This window comes from Dipodomys merriami, unplaced genomic scaffold, assembly GCF_024711535.1.
Source record: "Dipodomys merriami isolate MVZ:Mamm:240054 unplaced genomic scaffold, mDipMer1.0.p SCAF_16, whole genome shotgun sequence".
NCBI lineage: Eukaryota > Metazoa > Chordata > Mammalia > Rodentia > Heteromyidae > Dipodomys > Dipodomys merriami.
In genome coordinates, this window is record NW_027202937.1 from 10,806,824 (window position 1) to 10,828,113 (window position 21,290).

Consider the following 21,290-nt stretch of genomic DNA (forward strand, 5'->3'; position numbering starts at 1 on the left):
TATGGAAAAGGAGAATCAGTGAGCTGTTCCTGGGAGCCTTGAAGTAGTTAAGACATATTAAGAAAACTTAGGATAGTATACTGCACATTTCAAATCCATTATGACATTTTTTTGGTCAGTCATGAGGCTTGAACACTGGGCCTGGGTGCTGTCCCTGAGTTCTTCAGCTCAAGGCAAGTGCTCTACCACTGGAGTCACAGTGTCACTTCTGGTTTTCTGAGTGGTGTATTGGAGATAAGGGTCTCACAGATTTTTCCTGCCCAGGCTGGCTTTGCACCACCATCCTCATATCTCAGCTTCCTGAGTAGCTAGGATTACAGGTGTGAGCCACTGGTGCCTGGCTTCATTTTGATTCTTGTTATTCTGTGATTTTTCTTCTGCATAATCTCTGTGGAAGCCACAAGAAAGAATTCAAGTTGTAGAGGATGTATTTCATGCAACTCCATTTTGGCAATCCAAAATAGTAACACATGAGCACTTTCTAATGATCCAATGTACATGTCTGAGAGAAGGTCCGGAGAGGCATGGAGGCTGTTAATGTTTCTTTAGGTCTTATTTTAAAAATATTTTAGATTGTTATTAGAAAGATGATGTACAGAAGGGTTACAGTTACATCAGTTAGATAAAGAGTACATTTCTCTTGGACAATGTCATTTTCCCCTCTTTCCGTTTCACTGTCCCATCCCCACTCACAAATTGTAAAGTTCATTTTCAGCATAGAGTCCAGTGGCTACCATTGCTGCATTTCTTTACCCTTTGTCCTTCCACTTCTGTGTCTCCATTTACAATACAAAAGCAGAGAAATGAACAAACATGATCAAAGGAAAAAAATAAAAACAGCAAAAAGAATAAACCTCTGTTTCCATCACCTGGAGTTCATTTCAATAAATATTATTTTGTATAATCCAGATGTACATAGGCATTGTGTATTTTGTGTTCCTCTCCTAAGAGCAACCTCCTTTGGTCTCATTGTGAAATACATAGAATTTGTTATGATCTGGTGTGTTTTAGAACTAGCTTCTGCATATGGGAGAACACCTGTGCTGTTTGTTTCTCTGAGCTTGCTTACCCCACCTAACATGTTCTAGTGCCATCCCTTTCCCTACAGACCACATACTACTATTCTTTCTAATGTGTATGTAAAATCCATTGTGTATAAGTACTGTTAGGAAACAGAATCCTGAGGATATGAGCATAAGGAAAGAGCAGAAAGTGAACTTTACAGACCAGATCAACTTTCATAGAGAGTTGTAGAGGGACAATACGGTGACCTAAGGAGAGGCAGGAGACAGGAGGCATAATGGGTAAGGGGTGGAGAGGTGTGGGTGGGGGTCAGGGTCACAGGAAGCTGGAGGGTTCAAGGAGTTTCATGAGTATATAATGCAAGTCTGGCTTTGGGAATCTATTGTTTGAGCAAGTCTCCTACCCCATCTCTCAGGTGCCTACCACCTGAAAGGGCTGGGGAGTGGGATTTCAAAGTTACATTAAGATTCTGGGCTGGAGACTTGTGGGAAGGTCCCCTGGGGTGGGAGGTTGGGAGGTGAGTCAGTGGGCCAAGCCAGGGAAGCAATATTGAGTCCTGAGAGCAATGCAGATTCCCATCAGCTACCACATTGTTTCCTTCCATTCCTCTATTGTAGGGCATCTGGGCTGTTTCTATAACTTGGCTCCAGTAGCCCTCAGCAGGGGAGGGGTAGGAACTGTGGCTCAATACTTGTTCTCCTTGAGCCCCTGGTACTGTAAGGCAAAGGTTGGCAAAGGTTGCTCCCAGCAGGTTCATGCAGTGGTAGGCAGGTTAGCTTGATGCAATGAAGTCTCTCTACTTTGTGAAGTATCTTCTTCACTTGTCCAAAGAGACTGGGTTTGCTTTGCTAGTTGGGCTGTCTCCAGGGCTGTAGGGCTCACGATTCATTTGGACTCAGAGTCATGTTGTAAAGGTCTCAGGCATGTTGATCTTCCCTGTCCATGGCTAGGCTTGACACACCTCCCAGATAGGAGCTGCTGCAGATTCTACTAAGACACAAGCCCATCCTCTACCCCAAGTTATTCATGGGTCTGGCGACCTCCATTTACCTTCTTCAGGTGCTTTTCAGTACATTGCAGGAGCTGTGCTGGAGGAACAAGAGCCATAATGTCGTTCCACAGGGCTGACACCTTGGTTATTACAAGTAAAATAGTCAAAGTGAGAAAGTGTAATCCTAGCTACTCAGGAGGCTGAGATCTGAGGATCATGATTCAAAGCCAGTCTGGACAGGAAAGTCTGTGAGACTCTTATCTCCAATAGCCCACCAGAAACAGGAGGTGGCGCTGTGACTCAAGTGGTAGGTCACTAGCCTTGAGCTGAAGAGCTGAGGGACAGTGCCCAGGCCCAGAGTTCAAGCCTCACAACCAACAAAAACTGTGCCAGTAAGACCCGTTTACTTTAAATTGAAGCAACAAAGAGATCAATAAAAACTAGTTATTAGGCAAGGTTTACCTAGAAGATATTAGGAATAAAAGCTCTGCTTGACCAATTAATACTTGATTTATTTATCATTCTGTGGGCCTGGCTATAAATGCTGCAGAGAGTAAAATCTGTCAGGATAAAAGACTTAAGAGTAGTCATAGTAGAAGTGTGAAACAGTGACTGATTCAACAATGTAGTTATTTTTATTGTATACAGTAGTGTGATGTCACTAAGCCTTTTTTTTATTACAATAAGGAATGCACAGACACAAGCCTGCTCAGTGTGGTATTATTAATTTAGAAATAACCTGTTTGGTGTCCATTTTAATTTAGTATCCAAGCTGGCTTATGTGCTGGAGAAGAATATATTAGACAGCAATAATTCTTAACATTTTAATTTTATTTAATCAGTGAAAATGTGACCATTCACAGAACCCTGACATAAACAGATACTTTAAAAAACCTTAGGCTAGTTTCTATTTAGTTTTACATTAGTGGATTGATTTTGTCCTTTGGAAAACTCTTCAGATCAGTTTTCAAGTCACAGCCAACTTAATGACATACCAATTGTACTCATGTTTTATAAGCTTTATCTTATAAAACTCAATACATACTCTATCTCAACAGAGAAATTCCCTGGGATTGTGATGGGGATTGCATCCTATTTGTAGATCTTGTTGGAGAATGACTATGCTGCCAATATTAATTCTAGCTATCCACGAAGATGCAAGGTGTCTTCATTTTCTGATGATATCTTTGATATCTTCATATTTTAAAATCATTTTCTCTATAAAGGTTTTTGCTTCTTGGGTGGTTTATTCGTAGATATTTTATTCTGAGGCTATTTCAAATGGAGTTGTTTGACTGATTTCCCTCTCTGCTTGTGTGTTGTTACTGTACAGAAAGGCTACTGATTTTGTGGGCTAATTTTGTACTCTGCTGCTTTGCCAAAGGTGTCCATAAGCTCTTGGAGCTTGGGGATGGAGTGATTGTACAAACATCTGTCTTTAAATGAGTGGTGACTGCATGAACTCCCTACAAGGCTCAACCTTGTGAACATATCACTCACTGACTAGCACCCAACCAGACCAGGATACTGACCCAAATAAAACTATTCACATATGTGTGGGTTAAAGAGTTAAACTATTCAATACAAAACTTATTGAAAGAAAGAAATGGCCACATTTCAGAAGAGTACCTTGAAATTGACCCTTTACCCAGCAACGGGTGATGCTTTTCATCTCTAGTGCTGATTGGTTTGTCCACATTGAGCTTGGCCAATCCAGCATCAAAGCAATGAGTACCTTGGTGATTACTTGGGATCTGGGTAGAGAGGGCTCATGCTGATCTCCAGCATGCTGTGCCCATGGCTCCCTGGAGGCTTCCACATGGCAGTTCTGATGGTGCTGCTGATGGTACTGAGCCCTCCTGTGGCTTTGACCAGGGACCTTCAACGTAAGTGCACACCTCGGGTGCTGAGCTACTATGGGTGGGGGAAGGAAGGGGGTAGCTTCCTCATTTTGTCCAGGACAAATCCCTTAGTAGTTGAGATTTCTTCAATAATTTCTGATCTAACTTGTATGAAATCCAAAGTACTTCCACCAAACAGGAGTGTAAAAGCTTGTCTCCTTTATGAAATTTGTCTCAATGGCATCTTCTCCAGTAAAATCTCTACTCTTAGATCATATTCCCTCCAGGCCTTAAGTGGATTTAAAAATAATGTTAAACTAACTTGCTATATACCCCTTGCCTTCATTGTATTGAATTATACCAGAAAAGAAATTTCTTTTTTAAAAAGATGTCACCATATGCATATTATATTATAGTTGTAGTTTGTTTCATCTGAATAATTCTTTTCTTTTTAGTCTATTGGTACAGTGTATAATTCTGCTTTATTTTTTCTTTTAAGTTATAAAGTTAAATGTTGAACTAGCTACATCCTCCTGAAAATGTCAGACAGCCAGTGAGAGATTCTGCCAGGAGCTGCACTTCATATCTTCTCTCTTTGCCCTTGAGCTCTGGTGTTTGGAAAGCCTGTGTCCTTGTGTTGGGGATGCCTTGAAGGATGGTGGGGCTAGTGATCATCTTGTATTCTTGGGTTCAGTGCCTTGTAGCTGAAGCAGAGTTCCTTTTGACTTGAAGCAGTGTTATAGACAATGAACGGCTGCCAATTGCTCTTTGTGCCTTAAAGTACTTAAGGCAACTTTCCAAAATTTGACACAGGTTAGGATTCATTTTAAGAATTTGTTCTTAACCTACAATATTTGTTACCATTTTCTCCTATATATCCTACATTCTGTGGCTTGAGCGCATAAGACAGGATTGAGCTAGTTTGAAGTCAATATTGAAAATCAAATGTTTGAAAAGTCAAAATAGTAAAATATCAGCAATTGTTTCTGAAAGCCCTGGATCTGATTGAACTGAGGCTTACAATGCAAGGATTTTAGCACTTGAATTATGCCCCAGTCCAAAATATCAGCAATGTCATGTGCTTTGAACAGCACAGCATGGATACAAAGAAAACCTGAAGGCTGCTCTCAGCTCATCAGGCTAGACACCAATAGGCAAGGATGGGGAACTCATGCATTATTGACAAATAATGAAAGTCTGTTTTTCTTTAACTAGCCAGTCTTCTTACCTCTATCTCCATTTGCTCTTTTGTTTTGTTTTGTTTTGTTTTGTTTGGGACAGTCATTTCACTGACACTACTAAAAATGCATAAGCTTTGTATAGGTTTCTGAAAGATCCAATAGAGGCCACAAAATTTAATTTCCTTGATTATTTTATTTTTTCCTTATCTGTGGATACTTAGAGTTAGAAGGCAGAGGAAGAGGAAATTTGTTTGAATTTCTCTGGATGTGGAAGACATTGAATATGACTGATGCAGGGACTAGGAAAGTGGCTCAGTGGTAGAGTGCTTGCCTTGCATGCATGAGGCCCTGGGTTCGATTCCTCAGCACCACATACACAGAAAAAGCTGGAAGTGGCACTGTGGATCGAGTGCTAGGGAGCTAGCATTGAGCTGAAGAGCTGAGGGAAAGCGCCCAGGCCCAGAGTTCAGGCCCATGACTGACCAAAAAAATTTTAAAAAAGACAAGAAAAGAAAAACAAGAAAGAAAAGAGTGCTGCAGCTTGAAACACTGCTTGCTTTCCAGGTCAGCCACTGAGGTCAAGTTCCAGAACCCTGGTGCTTTCCTTTAGATCACAGATAAGTTCTTGAGTAAGTTATATGCTGATCTCTGTTCTTGACCCAAAGTATTCTCCTCTAATGACAAGAAAGTAAGGCAGTAAATCTACAAGCTTCTAATTTAAAAAAAATGTTTGAGACAGTAAGTATCCTCAGGGTTGGTGGTGATCCAATCAGGATTGTGGAAGAAAGACAATGAGATTCAGGCAACTCTAGTTGTTAGGGAAGTGTCTCCAAGAGAGTAGCAGTTAGGTGAAAGAATAAGATAGAGAACACAACAAATTGAAGACCTAAGACACAAGGTGAGGAAGAAGAAGAATTTGGAAATGTGGCACCATGTGTTCTGGGCTTAAGGGAGAGCCCAGCGTTCAGAGTGGCTTCATTTTAGTGAAGAGGAGTATAGGGTGCAGGTGGCAGAAGGTGAGGTGGTATGGAGTTGAGGGCAGGAACTAATCCTACTGGGCTCTGAGAGACAGGTTAAGAAACCTAAATGCTGTTGGGCCACTACGGCTCATGATTCTAATCCTAGCTACTCAGGAGATGAAATCTGAAGATCATGGTTTGTAGCCTGCAGTGGCAGGAAAATCTTTCAGACTCTTATCTCCCAGTAAGTACCAAAAACTGGAAGTAGATTCATGGTTTAATTAGTAAAGCAACAGCTTTGAGCGAAAAACCTAAGGGACAGTTCCCAGACCATGAATTCAAGCCCTAGGATCAGCACAAAGCAAACCTAAGTTTTACTTAAACTCCTATGTGGTTTTGAGGCATTTAATTCATATGGAATTAAAAATAATTTTAGCTGATATGTGAGATTGGATTATCGGGGTTCATATGTGCAAGTAAGTAGACCAATTAGGATCATAGCGGAATTCTTTGAAGAAGGCAAACTTGTGGTTTGATATAATGAAGATAGTATCTAATGGATTTGAGGGGCAGGGCTTTGCATGAACTACACATTAAACATAGCGGGTGGAGAAAGGACCAAGTTTATCCCTGAGCATCTTGGCTTAATAGTCAGGAGGTTGGTGGAGCTTTCTGCAGAGCCAGGCAAGACAGCAACAGGACATGGTTTCAAGGGGACAATTACAAGCTAAAAGTCAATTACAAGCTACAAAGTCAAGTATGAGATGATTTTGAAATGTTTGTGTGGAGCTGTTAAGGGTCAGGTGAACATAAGAGAGCTGAGTTCAGGGTGAGTGTAAGATGGGAGGGATTATGTTGGCATCACTGACACAAGTACTGGGCTAGATTTCCAGAAGTCAAAGTAGTTAGGGAGAGATTGTGCCTAGGAACCAAGAAGGCTGGGGCAGCAAAGGGACAGAGGAGAGTGATCAGGGACCCTGTAAGAAAATCAAAGGGAAGTCACCCATGGAAATTGAAGGCAACTTTCTGAGAGGGAGAAAGAGGAGGAGGAATAGGAGGAGAAGGAGGACAAAGGAGGAGGATGAGACAGAGGAGGACGGGGGGGGGGGGGGGGGGAGGTGGTGGTAGGAGAGGTGTAGGAGGCGGGGGAGGGAGAGAGGGAATGGCCAGTGGTGGTGAGACCCAGGAGGAGCCACAGGGGGAATGGGACAGGGAAGTGAGCCCTGGGTCCCCTACCCTTCACCTTCATTGTAGGAAGAATGTTGAGGAAGAAACTGGATTGCAAGGATTGAAGAGAGCAGAACCGAGGAAGTGAGGGTTGGAGAAGACATGACTAAGTAGTGCCTGTAGAAAAGGCTGTGCTGTGGAACGGGAGTCAGAAAGTCTGAGAGAATATGAGTGCAGAAATTGTTGGTTTAGTTTACACAGAAGCACTGGCCACACCTTTACCTGTCTGCTCTGGAAAAACTAAAGGTCCTTTGACCCATAGCTCTTATTTATTAGTGGCTTAGAATATATTTACCATATTTTGAAGAATGGAGAGATGAACAGTTGTGCTGTTTTGGTATGGAGCATTGAAACGTTTTTGCAGGCCTATTTATTTCAGCCTGTCAGTTAAGTAGAAATATCATGCCTGAGATATTTATACATCTATGTACCAATGCAAACTAAAACTTAAAGGGTTTAAGTAACTTACCAGAGTCACATTGTTGGGCTTGACCCAGATTACAGGCCCATGAGAGTAGAGGGGAGACCCCTCCCTTCTGTACTGGACACTTAGGGGCGAGCTTCCGTGTGCTGTACAGTCCAGTACACCAGTGCTTCTGTACCCAGGTGCTGAAAATGGAAATTAGTAATAAAATTGTCCTATGATGAAAAATTATTTATTCCAGGAAATTCAGAATGAATTACTCTTGTGAGTGTGTGTTCACAAAGGTTACAAAAATTGGAATGGTGCCTGGAGCTGGAGCTGGAGTCTGGAGGACATTTTGGCTTTGAACCATGATCCTCTAGATCTTAACCTTGCTGAATAGCTAAGGTTAGAAATGTGAACCAGCAAGACGATTCCCTTCTCATGTTTCCCATTTTGTGGGGTCCTGACTACATGTGTGAGAGGCCCATACCTGGCTAGGGATGGCTCTAAGATGAATATTGGGAACTGGATATTGGATACCAATCAGATTGCAAGTAGTTGGAGTGCTGAATGAAGTGAGTGTGATTACTATAGATACATAGTAGAACAAAGACATTGACAATGAGAAGAAGGAATGTGTTGTGAAGATGACTTAATGCAGTTTAGTGATTACAAAGCCATCAATGAAATGATTGGAAATTTCATGGGTTCACCAACTGAAAACCTATCTATATATCCCAATACATTCCCGTGCATGTATATATGTACATACACAAACATATGTATATATGTACATTCATATAAATTCTAATATTACATGTTTCAGTATATCTGAATCTATATATCAAGAGAAATGAAAATCTAAGTCTTGAAAACCAGTTAAGAACACACTCAATAAAACTGCAGAGTTTCTACACAGAGTATATGTGTTTATTGTTTGGGGACATGTTTGGGGTGATGTGTGATGAGGATACAACAAATCTAAACATTTCAAAAAGATGGAAGAAAATTAAAAAAACGATTTTTCTATCTAGGATGACAATAAGTGAAATGAACTTGAAGACATGGACATACGAGGTTTTTCTTTGTTATTGTTTTTAATGTACTATGTAATTTTTTGTTTCTTTTGTATGTTCTTTCCCCTGTGGTATATCTCTTGTTGTTACCGTAGTTCATTTGGGTACTCTGGTATTGTATATACATTTATTTGAGTTAGGGAAGGGAAGGAAAACCACAGAATGATGAGACAAAGGATAAGAGAATCAATGCAACATCAATATACCAAGATAATATATTGGAAAAGGAGTGGGAGGAAGTAAAGTAGGAGAAAAATGAGGGAAGGGATAACAAGATTGACAAGAAATGTACTTATTACCTTACTTATTTGACTGTAACCCCTCTGTACATCCCCATGACAAAAAAAAAAGGTAGAGGAAGTTGACTTTTAAAAGATGGCTTTTTTTTTTTTTTTTTTTTTTTTGGGTCCGGTAGTGGGGCCTGAACTCTGGGCTTGGGTGCTGTCCCTCAGCTCTTCAGCTCAAGGCTAGTGCTCTACCACTTGAACCACAGCGCCACTTCCGGCTTTTTTTCTTTTTGCTTATGTGGTGCTGAGGAACCGAACCCAGGGCCTCAGGCATGCAAGGCAAACACTCAACCACTGAGCCATCTTCCCAGCCCAATAGATGGCTTTTTTGATAAGGGTTACTATCAGTTTGAGCCACAGCACCTTGGACTTAAAATGTCTCTATGTTTTTACCATATTAATTTAAAAGCATATACATACTGCTAATGAACATTAACTATCCAAAATTGTCCACAGCACTACTTCTAGATTTCTGGTGGTTAAGTGGAGATAAGAGTCTCACAGGTTTTCCTGTCAGGGCTGGCTTTAGACTGTGATCCTCCGATCTCAGCTTCTTCAATAGCTAGGATTACAGGTGTGAGCCATTGGGGTCTGGCTTACTGTTGTTACTGATGGTAAGATTTCTGTCACTATGACCAACTACCTCACACAAACAAATGACTAAGTGGAAAGGATTCTTTGCAGAAGAGAGATTTCAGTCTGGGGTCTGTTAGCTCCATTGCTTTTGGGCCTGTGGTGGGGGGTGTGGTGGAGGAAACTGCTCACTACATGGCAGCTAGGAAAGAAAGAGAAAATGTCCTCTCCATCCTTCTATCTCATTTCCTGTTTATCAAAACCAATGCCCTCACCACACCCTTTCTCTGGCTCACATCCTCCTACCCTTCCCTGTCAAACCTCAAATGTGACTCCCCACAGTCCTTCCTTGCCTCCCAATTCCATGTTGGTTCTTCTTTCTATTCTGGTCATAGAACTCCATACTCTGACATTTCCCATTCCTGGATAATTTCCGGAGTGTTGGCTCTTGTGCCTTACTTTCATTTATTTAAGCTCAAGGAGTGGAAGGCAGATGGTGTTTTCCCTGTTTGAATTCCCAAGGGCAGCCCAGGCCTGCTCCTGGATCCATGCTAAGATTTCCACAGAATGTTCCAGATAGGTCTTGTGAAGAAAGGGATGAAGAACTGTGGGCAGGAGAGGTGGAAGGAATGGATGGAGGCTCCCAGCAGGAGTGGGTCAGGGGCTGTGAGGGCCAAGTCCTTACCCAGCTCCTGCTTGATGGTCCCCAGCACAGCACCCAAGTGGAGGGGTGTGTGTGGTGCCATGTGGTGCAATGTCACAGGGGTCCCTTGCCCTCTGGGCTTGTTCTGTCTCTGGTTTAGGAAAAGTGAATGGTGGGGTGCTGTTATTTGAGGAAGTGACTACATCATGGATCTTGCTTTCCATATCTTCTGGTTCTGTAATGACCTCAGAGTGAGAAAATCCATGGAGGCACAGTTAAAGGTGACAAAAGAGTTTAATTTACAATAGAGAGGGGGGCTGTAACTACCTTGTCCTGGGCTAGCTACCCAGAAGCAAGAGCAGCCTCAACCTCCAAACCTCCAAAGGGCAGCCTCGAACTTTATTAGTGGTTCTGCAAACCTCCAATTAGTTGGTCTGCCAATCTCCAAAACTCCATTCCTCCGAAGGGGCAGGCTTTTCCTTTTCCTTCCTTCCTCCTTCTCTGCAGGCCTCGTGCCGCCCCACAAGCCTCTCTGCAGGCCTCTCCGGAAGCCTCCAGACTTTCCACAGGTCCTGCCCACTCTGCTCTGGGAAGTGCCACTTGCTGTCTCTCTCTCCACCATCTCTCTCTCCTCCCCATAACTCAGAATATGCTGCCTATATATAGGCTGACCCTCCCCCACTCCACTGGCTCCAAAGGCCCACTGACACCCTGCCCAAAGCTGCCCACTGCCCAACTGCTCCTTGACACCCCTTGCCCTCCAGCAGCCCGGCCCTGGGGCAATGACATCAGCACAGTGCTGGCCAAACTGCCGGCTGGTCCTCACATTCCCCATTGGTTTTCATGTCCAATCAAATAATTGATTTTTACATCCTTTGTTTGGGCCAAATCCTAAACTCCCTTCTTCCCCTCATCTAACAGGCTTAAAGTGCAGCAACTTCAACAGATAATAACAAGACACGTGTACAAAGGAATGGGCAGAAAAGCTCTCCCCATGGGAAGTCTTAGGAATGCATTAAGAACAAGGAAGGGCAACCATAGCAAAGCATCATATCCCTGTTAGAAACGTTAACACTTAGTAAGCCTTATGTTTAGGGGATCCTCTGAGTATCTTAACAAACCATCTTGCATCCATCTCTGGATATTGTTCCACTGCCTGTTTCACTTGAGAGTGATGGCTCCAGTGCTGTTTTCCTGCAAATTTAATAGCGACAGTTATTAGCACTACTGAGTAAGGTCCTTGCCACCTGGGCTCCAGTTCAGGAGCATGATGCCTTTTTCCCCCAGGTGAGAAAGAGTGGGGGGAGTTTTTCTCAGGAGGTTGATGAGCTTCAGCTACCAAAGGACAGGCACCCAAAAGAACATGTTGCAAAGCCTGCAGAGACTGTACAAGATTGTGGTGAGACACTTCTGTTAGTATAGCTTCCCCCAGTTTAGGAACAGAAGGCGGCAGTCTCTCATAAATTACATTGAAGGGGGTGGGTAAGAGGTGCATCTTGCTTGGAGGAGAGCAAAGGGGAGGAGGTTTACCCAGTCATGGAAATTCTCTGTAATTACTTTAGTTGAAGTTTCCTTGAAGGTCCAATTAATTCTTTCCACCTGTCCTGAACTCTGAGGTCTATAAATACAATGTAACTTCCAACTTATTCCTAGGGCTTTAGCTAATAATTGAGTGACTTGGGCTATGAAGGCAGGGCCATTGTCGAACTCCACTGCTAAGGGTAAGCTGAATCGAGGGATTATTTCATGGAATAAGTTTTAGCTGTTACATGAGTGGTTTTGGTTTTTGTTGGGAATGCCTCAGCCCAGCCTGGAAAAGTGTCTACTAGTACTAACAGATACCAAAACCCATACTTTCCAGGCTTTACCTCCATGAAGTCCACTTCCCAAAAGTCACTCTGAGGGCTGGGATAGTGGCTCAGTGGTAGAGCACTTACCTTGCATGCATGAGACCCTGGGTTCGATTCCTCAGCACCACATAAGCAAAAAGAAAAAAGCCGGAAGTGGCGCTGTGGCTCAAGTCATAGCGCGCTAGCCTTGAGCTGAAGAGCTGAGGGACAGCACCCAGGCCCAGAGTTCAGGCCCCACGACCGGACCCAAAACAAAACAAACAAACCAAAAGACACTCTGAGGTTCTTCTCTTATGCACTCTCTCCAGATGTTCTGACTCTCCAGCATTTATCTGTTGACAACCTTCTACATTCATTTCATAGGCTTGGCAGGCTGAGGCCCCACTGGTTTTCAAGACAGATTTAGGCAGTGCCTGGGGTAAGTTACCAGCTATAAGCAGACATAGAAGGGTTGAGCCTGTAAGCATTTTCACAAGTGCAGTCTCCACATTTGCATACCTCACCACTGTTTTCCATGACTCTTCTTTTCATCTTAATGACTAGTAGTTGTAGAGGTCCCACTGGTTTTGGGGAAGCTGCCCTCCAGATGGATTATCTTGCTGGGCCTCCAACTATACTGACCTGGGAGTGAGCCAATCCTCAGAAGCAGGGTTATAGGTGACAAAAGAATTTTATTTACACTAGAAAGGGGTCTGTGGCTACCTTGTCTTGGGCTAGCTACCCAGAGCCAAGAGCAGCCTCCACCTCCAAACCTCAAAAGAACAGCCTCGACCTTTATTAGTCGGTCAGCAAACCTCCTATTAGTCAGTCTGCAAACCTCCCATTAGTCAGTCTGCAAACCTCCTATTAGTCAGTCTCCAAACCTCCCATCTGCAAACCTCCAAACCTCCAAACTTCCAAACCTCCATTGGGAAAGGCCTTTCCTTTTCCTTCCTTCCTCCCTCTCTGCAGGCCTCTCCACTCTCCCCAGGCCTCTCTGCAAACAGCAGGCCTCTCCAGAGGCCTCAGGACTTTCCACAGTCTGTTCCCACTCTGTTCCCAAAGGTGCCTCCATTGTCTCTGTTTCTCTTCCATCCCCCCACTCCCCTTCCCTGCTCCAGAGGGAGACATTCGGCCTTGCTGGAATGGCAGAACTAAGGCTGCTTTAATCTGGGCCAAGAATAAGAACCCTGGGAGGGAGAGCTCTCGCTTCTGATCCTCTGCCTTCGGGGAAGGGAGGTTGTAGATTCTGAACAGAAGGTAGAGAGGGGAGGACTGTTCCACGTTTTGTGGGGAATGGGTGGAAATTTCCCGGGTCTGCCGCCTGCTCTGTTCTTGGTGGACTTGGCGATGTCAGGTGTCTGGCTCTGGAAGTGTGCGGGGAGGGGGAGGAGGGGGGGAACCCGCCCCGCCCCGCGCCCCGCCCCATGCCCCTTCCCCCCGCCCCTCCGCACACGGGTGGCTCTGGTTCAATGGGGCCTCTGTGAGGGTCACTGTCGCCTCCGTCTTCTGTCCCATCCTGTCGGGGTCCTGGAGGGAGCTCATCCTTCAGAGCCCGAGTCCTGGGGTCAGAGGTCATCGCGGCCCTGGCAGTAACGGCTCCTGTCCCCGCAGCGCGGTTCCTGAGACAAGCTAAGGCCGAGTGTCACTTCCTCAACGGGACGCAGCGGGTGCGCTTTCTGGAGAGACAGTTCCACAACGGGGAGGAGTTCGTGCGCTTCGACAGCGAGGTCGGGGAGTACCGCGCGGTGACCGAGCTGGGGCGGCCCGACGCCAAGTACTGGAACAGCCTGCAGGGCCAGCTGGAGCGTGCGCGGGCGGCGGCGGACACCTACTGCAGACACAACTACGGGGTCGTGGACGGCTTCACGGTGCAGCGCCGAGGTGAGCGGGGCGCGTGCGTGCGGGGAGGGCGGGGAGCGGGGCGCGTGCGTGCGGGGAGGGCGGGGCGCGGGGCGCGTGCGGGCGGGGAGGGCGGGGAGCGGGGCGCGTGCGTGCGGGGAGGGCGGGGCGCGGGGCGCGTGCGGGCGGGGAGGGCGGGGCGCGGGGCGCGTGCGGGCGGGGAGGGCGGGGCGCGGGGCGCGTGCGGGCGGGGAGGGCGGAGCGCGGGGCGCGTGCGGGCGGGGAGGGCGGGGCGCGAGGCGCGTGCGGGCGGGGAGGGCGGAGCGCGGGGCGCGTGTGTGCGGGGAGGGCGGGGCGCGGGGCGCGTGCGTGCGGGGAGGGCGGGGCGCGGGGCGCGTGCGGGCGGGGAGGGCGGGGAGCGGGGCGCGTGCGGGAGGGTGCGCGTCCGCCTGCGCGTGTGTGCGCACGTGCCTGTGCGCCGCCCGCGTCTGCTGCCAGCCTGAGACAACGCTCAGATCTGAACCCAAACACAGAGCAGAAGGTGATGGAAATGAGTAACTTCCAGACGCCCGCCCCGCCCCGCTGCCCTCCCCCTCCCTCCTTCTTACTCTCCCTCCCCCCCTCCCCCTCCCTCCATCCCCTCCCTCCCCAGTCTGCTCCCACCACCCCCTCTTCCCTCCCTTCCCACCCCTGCTCACTTCCCTTCCCTTCCCCCTCCCCCTCCTCCCCCTCCTCCTTCCCTCCCTCCCCGCCCCCTCACATCCAACCCTGCCCTGCTCCTGCTCCCCCTCCCCTTCCTCTCCCTCACATGCTTCTCCCTCCCCCTCCCACCTCCCCTCTGCTCCCTGCTCCCCCCTACCCATCCCCTCCCTCACACCCTTCCCCCTCCCCCCTCCTCTCCCTCCTTGTCCTACTCCCCACTCTCACCTCCCCCCTCCCTGCCCTGCTTCTAGCTCCTCACCTCTGCCCATCCTTCCCTCCCCCCACTCCCCATCCCTCCCTGTTCCCCTCCCTCTCCCTTCCTGTCCCTAGCCTGTCCTCTGTCCCCCTCCCCCACCCCCTCTCTCCTCCCTCCCTCCCCCCTGTCCCCCTCCCCTGCCAGTTTGTCCTCCCCTCCCCCCTCCATCCTTCCCCTCTCCCCCCTTTGATTCTTTTCTTTCTTTCTTTCTCTTTTTTTCTTTCTTTTTTGGTACAATTCAGGGTGGAACTCAGGCCTCTGGCCTGCAAGTCACGTGCTCCACCACTGGAACCAGGTCTCCACCACCTCCCCTCCTTGATTATTTACAGTGAGGATCCCACTTTATGCCCAGGCTGGCCTGTGAGCCTTCTGTCATCAGATGACAGGTGAAGGCTCCAATCCACAGCTCCTTGACATCCACTCATGAAAGGCACTTCAGGAGCCTTTCACAAAAACAGTCCCACAAGGGGAAAGTTCGAGCAAGGACTGTTCTCAATATAAGAAGGGCTAAGCAACTGTTCACAATAGCCAAGATACAGAAACAACCTAGATGCCCCACGACAGATGAATGCATGCATAAATTGTGGTACCTATATACAATGGAATATTACACAGTCATTAAAAAGAACAAAACAATGGCCTTTGCAGGGAAATGGATGGAACTAGAACAAATCATGATGAGTGAGGTAAGCTCAGCTCAGAGAGACAAAGGCACATGGTCTCCCTGATATGTGGATGTTAAATTCAAAACAAGATATGGCAAAGGAAACAGTACTCAAGCAACAAAGGAGCTCATCTTATTTTGTGGCATTGTTTTAGACGACTCCATGTTGTTGTTGGCCCCACATATGGAACACACATGTGCACATCTGAGGAAAGCCAGGAGGAGGCACAGACTCAGAGGGAAACAGGGGGAAACATAGAGCAGAGGCCATCAGCTGCGCTGCACATGGATGAACGTGAACTAAGCAACTCAAGGGCAGCGAAGGGAGGGGGGAGTGAGAAAGAGGGAAGGGCTCATACTAAGCAAAAGGAAAGAAATGCACATGTCTCCTGATGTGGGAGAAATAGTTGTATTGTCAAATGTGTAGAGTTCACAAGTGTTATGGGCCATGGTAATGACAGTTTGCCTTGTGAAGGTTAAACTGTGGATTGGCGCCAGTGGCTCTTGCTTGTAATGCTAGCTACTCAGGAGGCCGAGATCTGAGGATCATGGTTCAAAGCCAGCCTGGGAAGGAGTCTGTGAGACTCTTGTCTCCAATAAACCATGAGAAAACCAGAAGTGGCACTGTGGCTCAAGTGGTAGAGCAGTAGCCTTGAGCTGAAGAGCTGGGGGATAGTGCCAAGCTCAGAGTTCAAACCCCATGACTGACAAAACAAAACAAAGGTTAAAATGTGTTTGTTACTTTACCTAAGTATCACTATTCACAATATTGTGATATTTATATAATCACTTAATCTCAACAAAAACATTTTTTTTAAAAGAAGGGCAAAGCAAACAGAAATGGAAAATGAGAGATCCACAATTCGTGGTTCCCACATAGGTAAGGGTGGTCAAGAATCAAGATGGCAGTGGCCTTCATTCTTCCTGGTGGGTTGCACGTGATTGTGGAGCTCCTCAACTCCTGAGCATTACACCATGGTTCAGTACGGCCAAAATGAGTGCTGCTCATGTTCTAAAATATGGAGAAGGGGAAATGGTTGAGCTTTAGGCAGGGCCTCTATTTCCCAGATTTGCCTCCCACTGTCCACCTTTACCCACTGATGGAGCTGGCAGGGTTTTGCACCTTCATAGGAAGGGCAGATTCAGATAGCATGTCTCAGGTCTCCAGTCTTGAACTCGGCACCTAACAGAAGGTAAAGTGGTCGGGAAGTTGAACTGCCTTTTCCTTCTCTTGTGTTACCGTCTGACTCTGCTCATGAGAGTTATTTGAAACAACATTATCGCCGGGCTCCTTATGTCTCCATCTCACCTCACTTCTGCAGGTGTCTCCTCATGTCACAGGGATGACAGGCTCACGCCATTGCACCCAGTCTCCTAGCTGGGATAATAGGCCAGTGGCACAGCACCCACCACTGATTGAAAAAGGGGATTTCCTCCATTTCAGCTGATTATTTTGAAATTTTCAGTGAATCCAAACCAGAAAAGGACATATTTAATCTCTGGCTACGTGACCACTGCAACAAATATGTTACCAGAAATTCAGGGCAGCTAAGGGGACCTCAGTACTTATGCTGGCCAGAGAGGACAGGCAAGGTGTGCACATGGTGAAGGTGAGGGGAAGAATTATCAGTAGAGAAATGAGAAAGAGAGAAAGAGAGCCTGTGTCATGGACATGCCACAGGAAGACAGAGCATAAGCCCATCCAACCACCTTCCTTCTCACACAGCCTGGCCTTGGCTTAAATCCAGAGAATTGGAGTCGTTGAGACAGACACATGGTTATGACTCTGCTTTCTGGTTCCTGTAAGGTCATGGAGCCAAAGATGAAGAGCCCCATCTTTAATTCTCCATTCGTTGTTTTCTTATCCCTCATTCTTTTGTGTCTCCATTTCATTGTCAGGCAAGTTTTATCCATTTATCCTACCATCTGCAAGTCCTGTAGCCTGCTTTTCCATGGTGCTACCAGTTAGAACTTGTATCAGCAGCCGGGACTGGAACCTGGGAATGTTGGACAAACACAGGAAGGCAGCAAACCAAGGAGGATTCTGCTGCTTTCTGACTTCTCCTGCCTTTTCTTCCCCAGCTAAGCCTATGGTGACCGTGTACCCCACAAAGATGGAACCCCTGCAGCACCACAACCTCCTGGTGTGCGCTGTGCATGGATTCTACCCAGGCAACATTGAAGTCAGATGGTTCCGCAATGGCCAGGAGGAGAAGGCTGGGGTGGTGTCCACAGGCCTGGTCTACAATGGAGACTGGACCTTCCAGACCATGGTGATGCTGGAGATGACCCCCCAACAGGGGGACATCTACACCTGCCACGTGGAGCACCCCAGCCTGGATGGTCCTGTCACCGTGGAGTGGAGTGAGTGAGCATGTTGGTGACTGTATAAAGTCCTCAGGCCAGATGCAGACCTGGCTGCCTGCGGGGTGCAGGGCTCCTCTCCCTACACCACAGCTGCAGCATTCTCTCCCCACACTGGATTCTCACCCATTCCATGCTTTCTCCTTCAGGGTTGGTCGTTGGGGGCAGGGAGGCTGAGACGATTCTAGAAACACCCATGAGCCATGGGGACATGAGTGTGTCAATCAAGACACTGTTCTGAAAGCCCTGTGACACCACAGGTCCTAGTTACCACCTCAGTCCTGGTCCAGCCTCAGCCTCAGGGCTGAGCTTATGTGTGGGTGCTACTGTCTGGGTTGTTCACTGTGATCTGAGAAGGGTAGCAATGCAGGGTCCTTCCTGACATAATTAATGTCCTAGCTCAGCACTGTCCGCCATTAGCTCCAGCATCCTTTACCAGCTCTGTGATGTGACTGAGTTCCACAGTTTTCACAGACCAGGTGGCCCTTCAGCCATGTGATAATTTCAGAAATTCATAATATAAATCTTTTCATTACTAAGTGTAATGAATGTGTGTCTGTGTATGTGTATTTGTGTGTGTGTGTGTGTGTGTGTGTGTGTGTATACACCCACATGCTGGTAGCAGAGCATGATATTAAGGCCTGTGTAACATCCCTTAGCTTCTTTTCTCAAGGATATCATTCTAGTACTTGATCCATAGCTTCACTCCTAGGTTTTGTGTGGTTAATAGGAGATATGAGCCTCATAGACTTTTCTGCCCAGGCTGACTTACACCCACAATCCTCAATTCTCTGCCGCTCAGTATCTGGGTTTATAGGCATGAGCCACTGGGGCCTGGTTCAAGGTTATTTTTAATTTCCTTGTTTCCAGGAATAGCCAAATCACATTCATCTGGGGTAGGCTTTATTCGCTCAACTCATGAGTCTGAGTCTCAGGGTCTCATGAGAGAATTTCTGATTTTGTACACATGTAACTAATCCTGGTGTCTCCTTTCAGAGCCCCAATCTGGATCTGCGCAGGGCAAGATGATGAGTGGAGTTGGGGGCTTTGTGCTGGGGCTGCTCTTCCTGGGTGCAGGGCTGTTCATCTACTTCAAAAACTCAAAAGGTAAGGAAGTTTCTGGTATCTGAGAATCTTGGTCCACAGAACTTATTTTTTTAGAGAAATGTGACTTCACTGAGGTTAATTCTAAGGACATCTATGGGCCTGTGGGTAGATTCCTTTTCTCATGTGACCTTAGCTGTCAAAGTAATTCCAAAACTATCACCACAGAATGCATGAGGGTCTCCCTAAGCTTTATGAACAGCATATCAGGTAGCCAGGAGCTAGTAGCTCCTACCTGTAATCCTAGCTACTCAGGAGGCTGAGATATGAGGATCTCGGTTTGAAGCCAGCCTGGGTAGAAAAGTCCTCGTAATACTCTTATTTCCAATTAACCACTCAAAAAACAGATGTGACACTGTGGCTCAAGTGGTAGAGCACTAGCCTTGAGCATAAAGAGGTTCAAAGACAGTGCCCAGGCCCTGAGTTCAAGCCCCACAACCCACCAAAACAAAAAAAGAGAATCATGTCATGGTGTCTTCTGAAAGGAGAGAGACTTATAAGATGAAAGTTTTAAGCAGGAGTTATTTTAGTACAACAAGGTTAATGCAGGAAGAATTAGAAAGCAAGAAAAATATTCCGACTCCCCACATGCAGGAAGTGGCACTTAAAGATTCAAAATAGCAGCTGTTATCTGCCCTGTTCATTCTTTCTGAACTGGGTGATGTAGTCCTGTCATGTAGCAGCCCCCAACCAGGCAATGCTTCTCAGTGGCTAACAGAGATGCTGCTTAGTATTCTAAAATATGGAGCTGGTCCTCCCAGCAACATGGGGAAAATAGGTGAGCTTTAGGGCTTCCCCTCTATAGTCAAGATTGTCTTCTTACTGTATCTACTCATTTACAGAGTTGCTTGATTCTGTTATCTTACCATTCTAACAGAGAGAGCAGATTTAGGTCGCCCCGATGAGCTCTCCTAGTTCTTGTAACATAGCATTTGAGTAGATGGAAGTTTAACTGCTTTTTAGTTGCTTCCTGGTTTTAACTTCTGAGTCTGGCCCTGTTTTGATTTATTAAAAATAAGTTAATTTCCCTGTCTCCTCTGTGTCCCCTCCTCCATCTCTCCTGCCTCAGAGGTGTTGGAGAAGTCTCAGGTGGCAGATGTGAGTCTAGGCTGCTGGGTTTGAAGCTAGTTTGGCTTCTGTAGAGTTAATTATCTGTCCTTTTTGTCTCCATTGCAGGAAACTCTGGACTTCAGCCAGCAGGTAATGTTCTCTAATCCTCTCTCAGAGACAGACTTGCTTCTCTCACAACAATGAGACAAGCAGAAGTACTGTGAAAGAACTAGAGGCAAATTATTTGATGAAGCAGAAATATGAACTAAACCTTGTTCTCTGCACATTTTTCTTTGTTTCTTTTGTGCTTTTGTGGTTCTGTCATTCAAACTCAGGGCCTTATGCATGTTATATTAGGCAAGTGCAGTGCCCCAGGCCCACTCTGCATTGAATAAAAAGCTGTGCTATAGCCAGCCCTGGTGGTTCAAGCCTATAATCCCAGCTACTCATGAGGCTGAGAACTGAGGATCCTGATTCAAAGCTCATCAGAGCAGAAAAGTTCTTCAGATTGTTCTCTCCAGTTAACCAGCTGTAGTTCAAGTGGTAGAGTGCCAAAGTTGAACGAAAAAATTTAAGGGTCAGTGTACAGGCCCTCAGTTTGGTTCTAAGTAGTGCTGTAAAGCAGCATTGGCTGAGGGCTGGTTGAAAGTCCCCCCACCTCTTCCCATATGCTATAATGAGAAGCATTTATAAGGGAGGGAAGTCTTTTTCTGTATTAGGTCTGGCAACATTCTGTCCTCTGCATCCTGCAGGACTCCTGAGCTGAAGTGAAGGTGGACAGCCGGGAAGGCAGGACCTCTGCCCCTACCTCTCCTCATGAAATTGCTCCAGCAGATTGTATCCTCACTCAGCCCTTGTCCCTCAGCAAAGCCCCAGAACAAACCGGCAAGATCTGCTCTGCACTCTCTCCTGGCCCCTTTGCATTCAAACCTTCTGCCCCTCACCGCCCCCACCCCAACTGGCCTTGTATCACAATACTTTGTTTTATATTTTTTCTCAAATAAACATGGAGTGAAAAATCTTATTTCTTATAGGTTTTTCATGCAGTTCCTTGTTTGTCCAAAAGAAAGAAAACTATGGTGTTATTTATTTTTCTGATATTGTGAGAAGAAATTCAGACATATCATTCAAAGTTATTCTATATCAGTAGCAGATTCTGAATTAATGTATGTCCTAATTTCCAGTTTATCACAATGTCTATCCAAGCATTTTCACTATTTCATAAATTGTGGATCTTTATTGGTGAAAACTTTTTCGATACTTAACTCCTGA

The 21,290-nt window shown here is 46.3% G+C and overlaps 2 protein-coding genes across 2 annotated transcripts in view; both read left to right on the forward strand.

Annotated features, from left to right (window-relative positions):
* Positions 1-21,290, forward strand: part of LOC138828193 (H-2 class II histocompatibility antigen, E-S beta chain-like) — a 55,250-nt gene that overhangs the window by 19,433 nt on the left and 14,527 nt on the right. The gene's annotated exons all lie outside the window — the stretch shown is intronic.
* On the forward strand, positions 3,754-21,042 carry LOC138828192 (HLA class II histocompatibility antigen, DRB1 beta chain-like). The gene is made up of 6 exons (XM_070024029.1): positions 3,754-3,900; positions 13,651-13,920; positions 17,583-17,864; positions 18,861-18,971; positions 20,145-20,168; positions 20,771-21,042. Exons 1-6 carry the CDS (start codon positions 3,786-3,788, stop codon positions 20,782-20,784), a joined length of 816 nt encoding a protein of 271 aa, XP_069880130.1. The 5' UTR covers positions 3,754-3,785; the 3' UTR covers positions 20,785-21,042.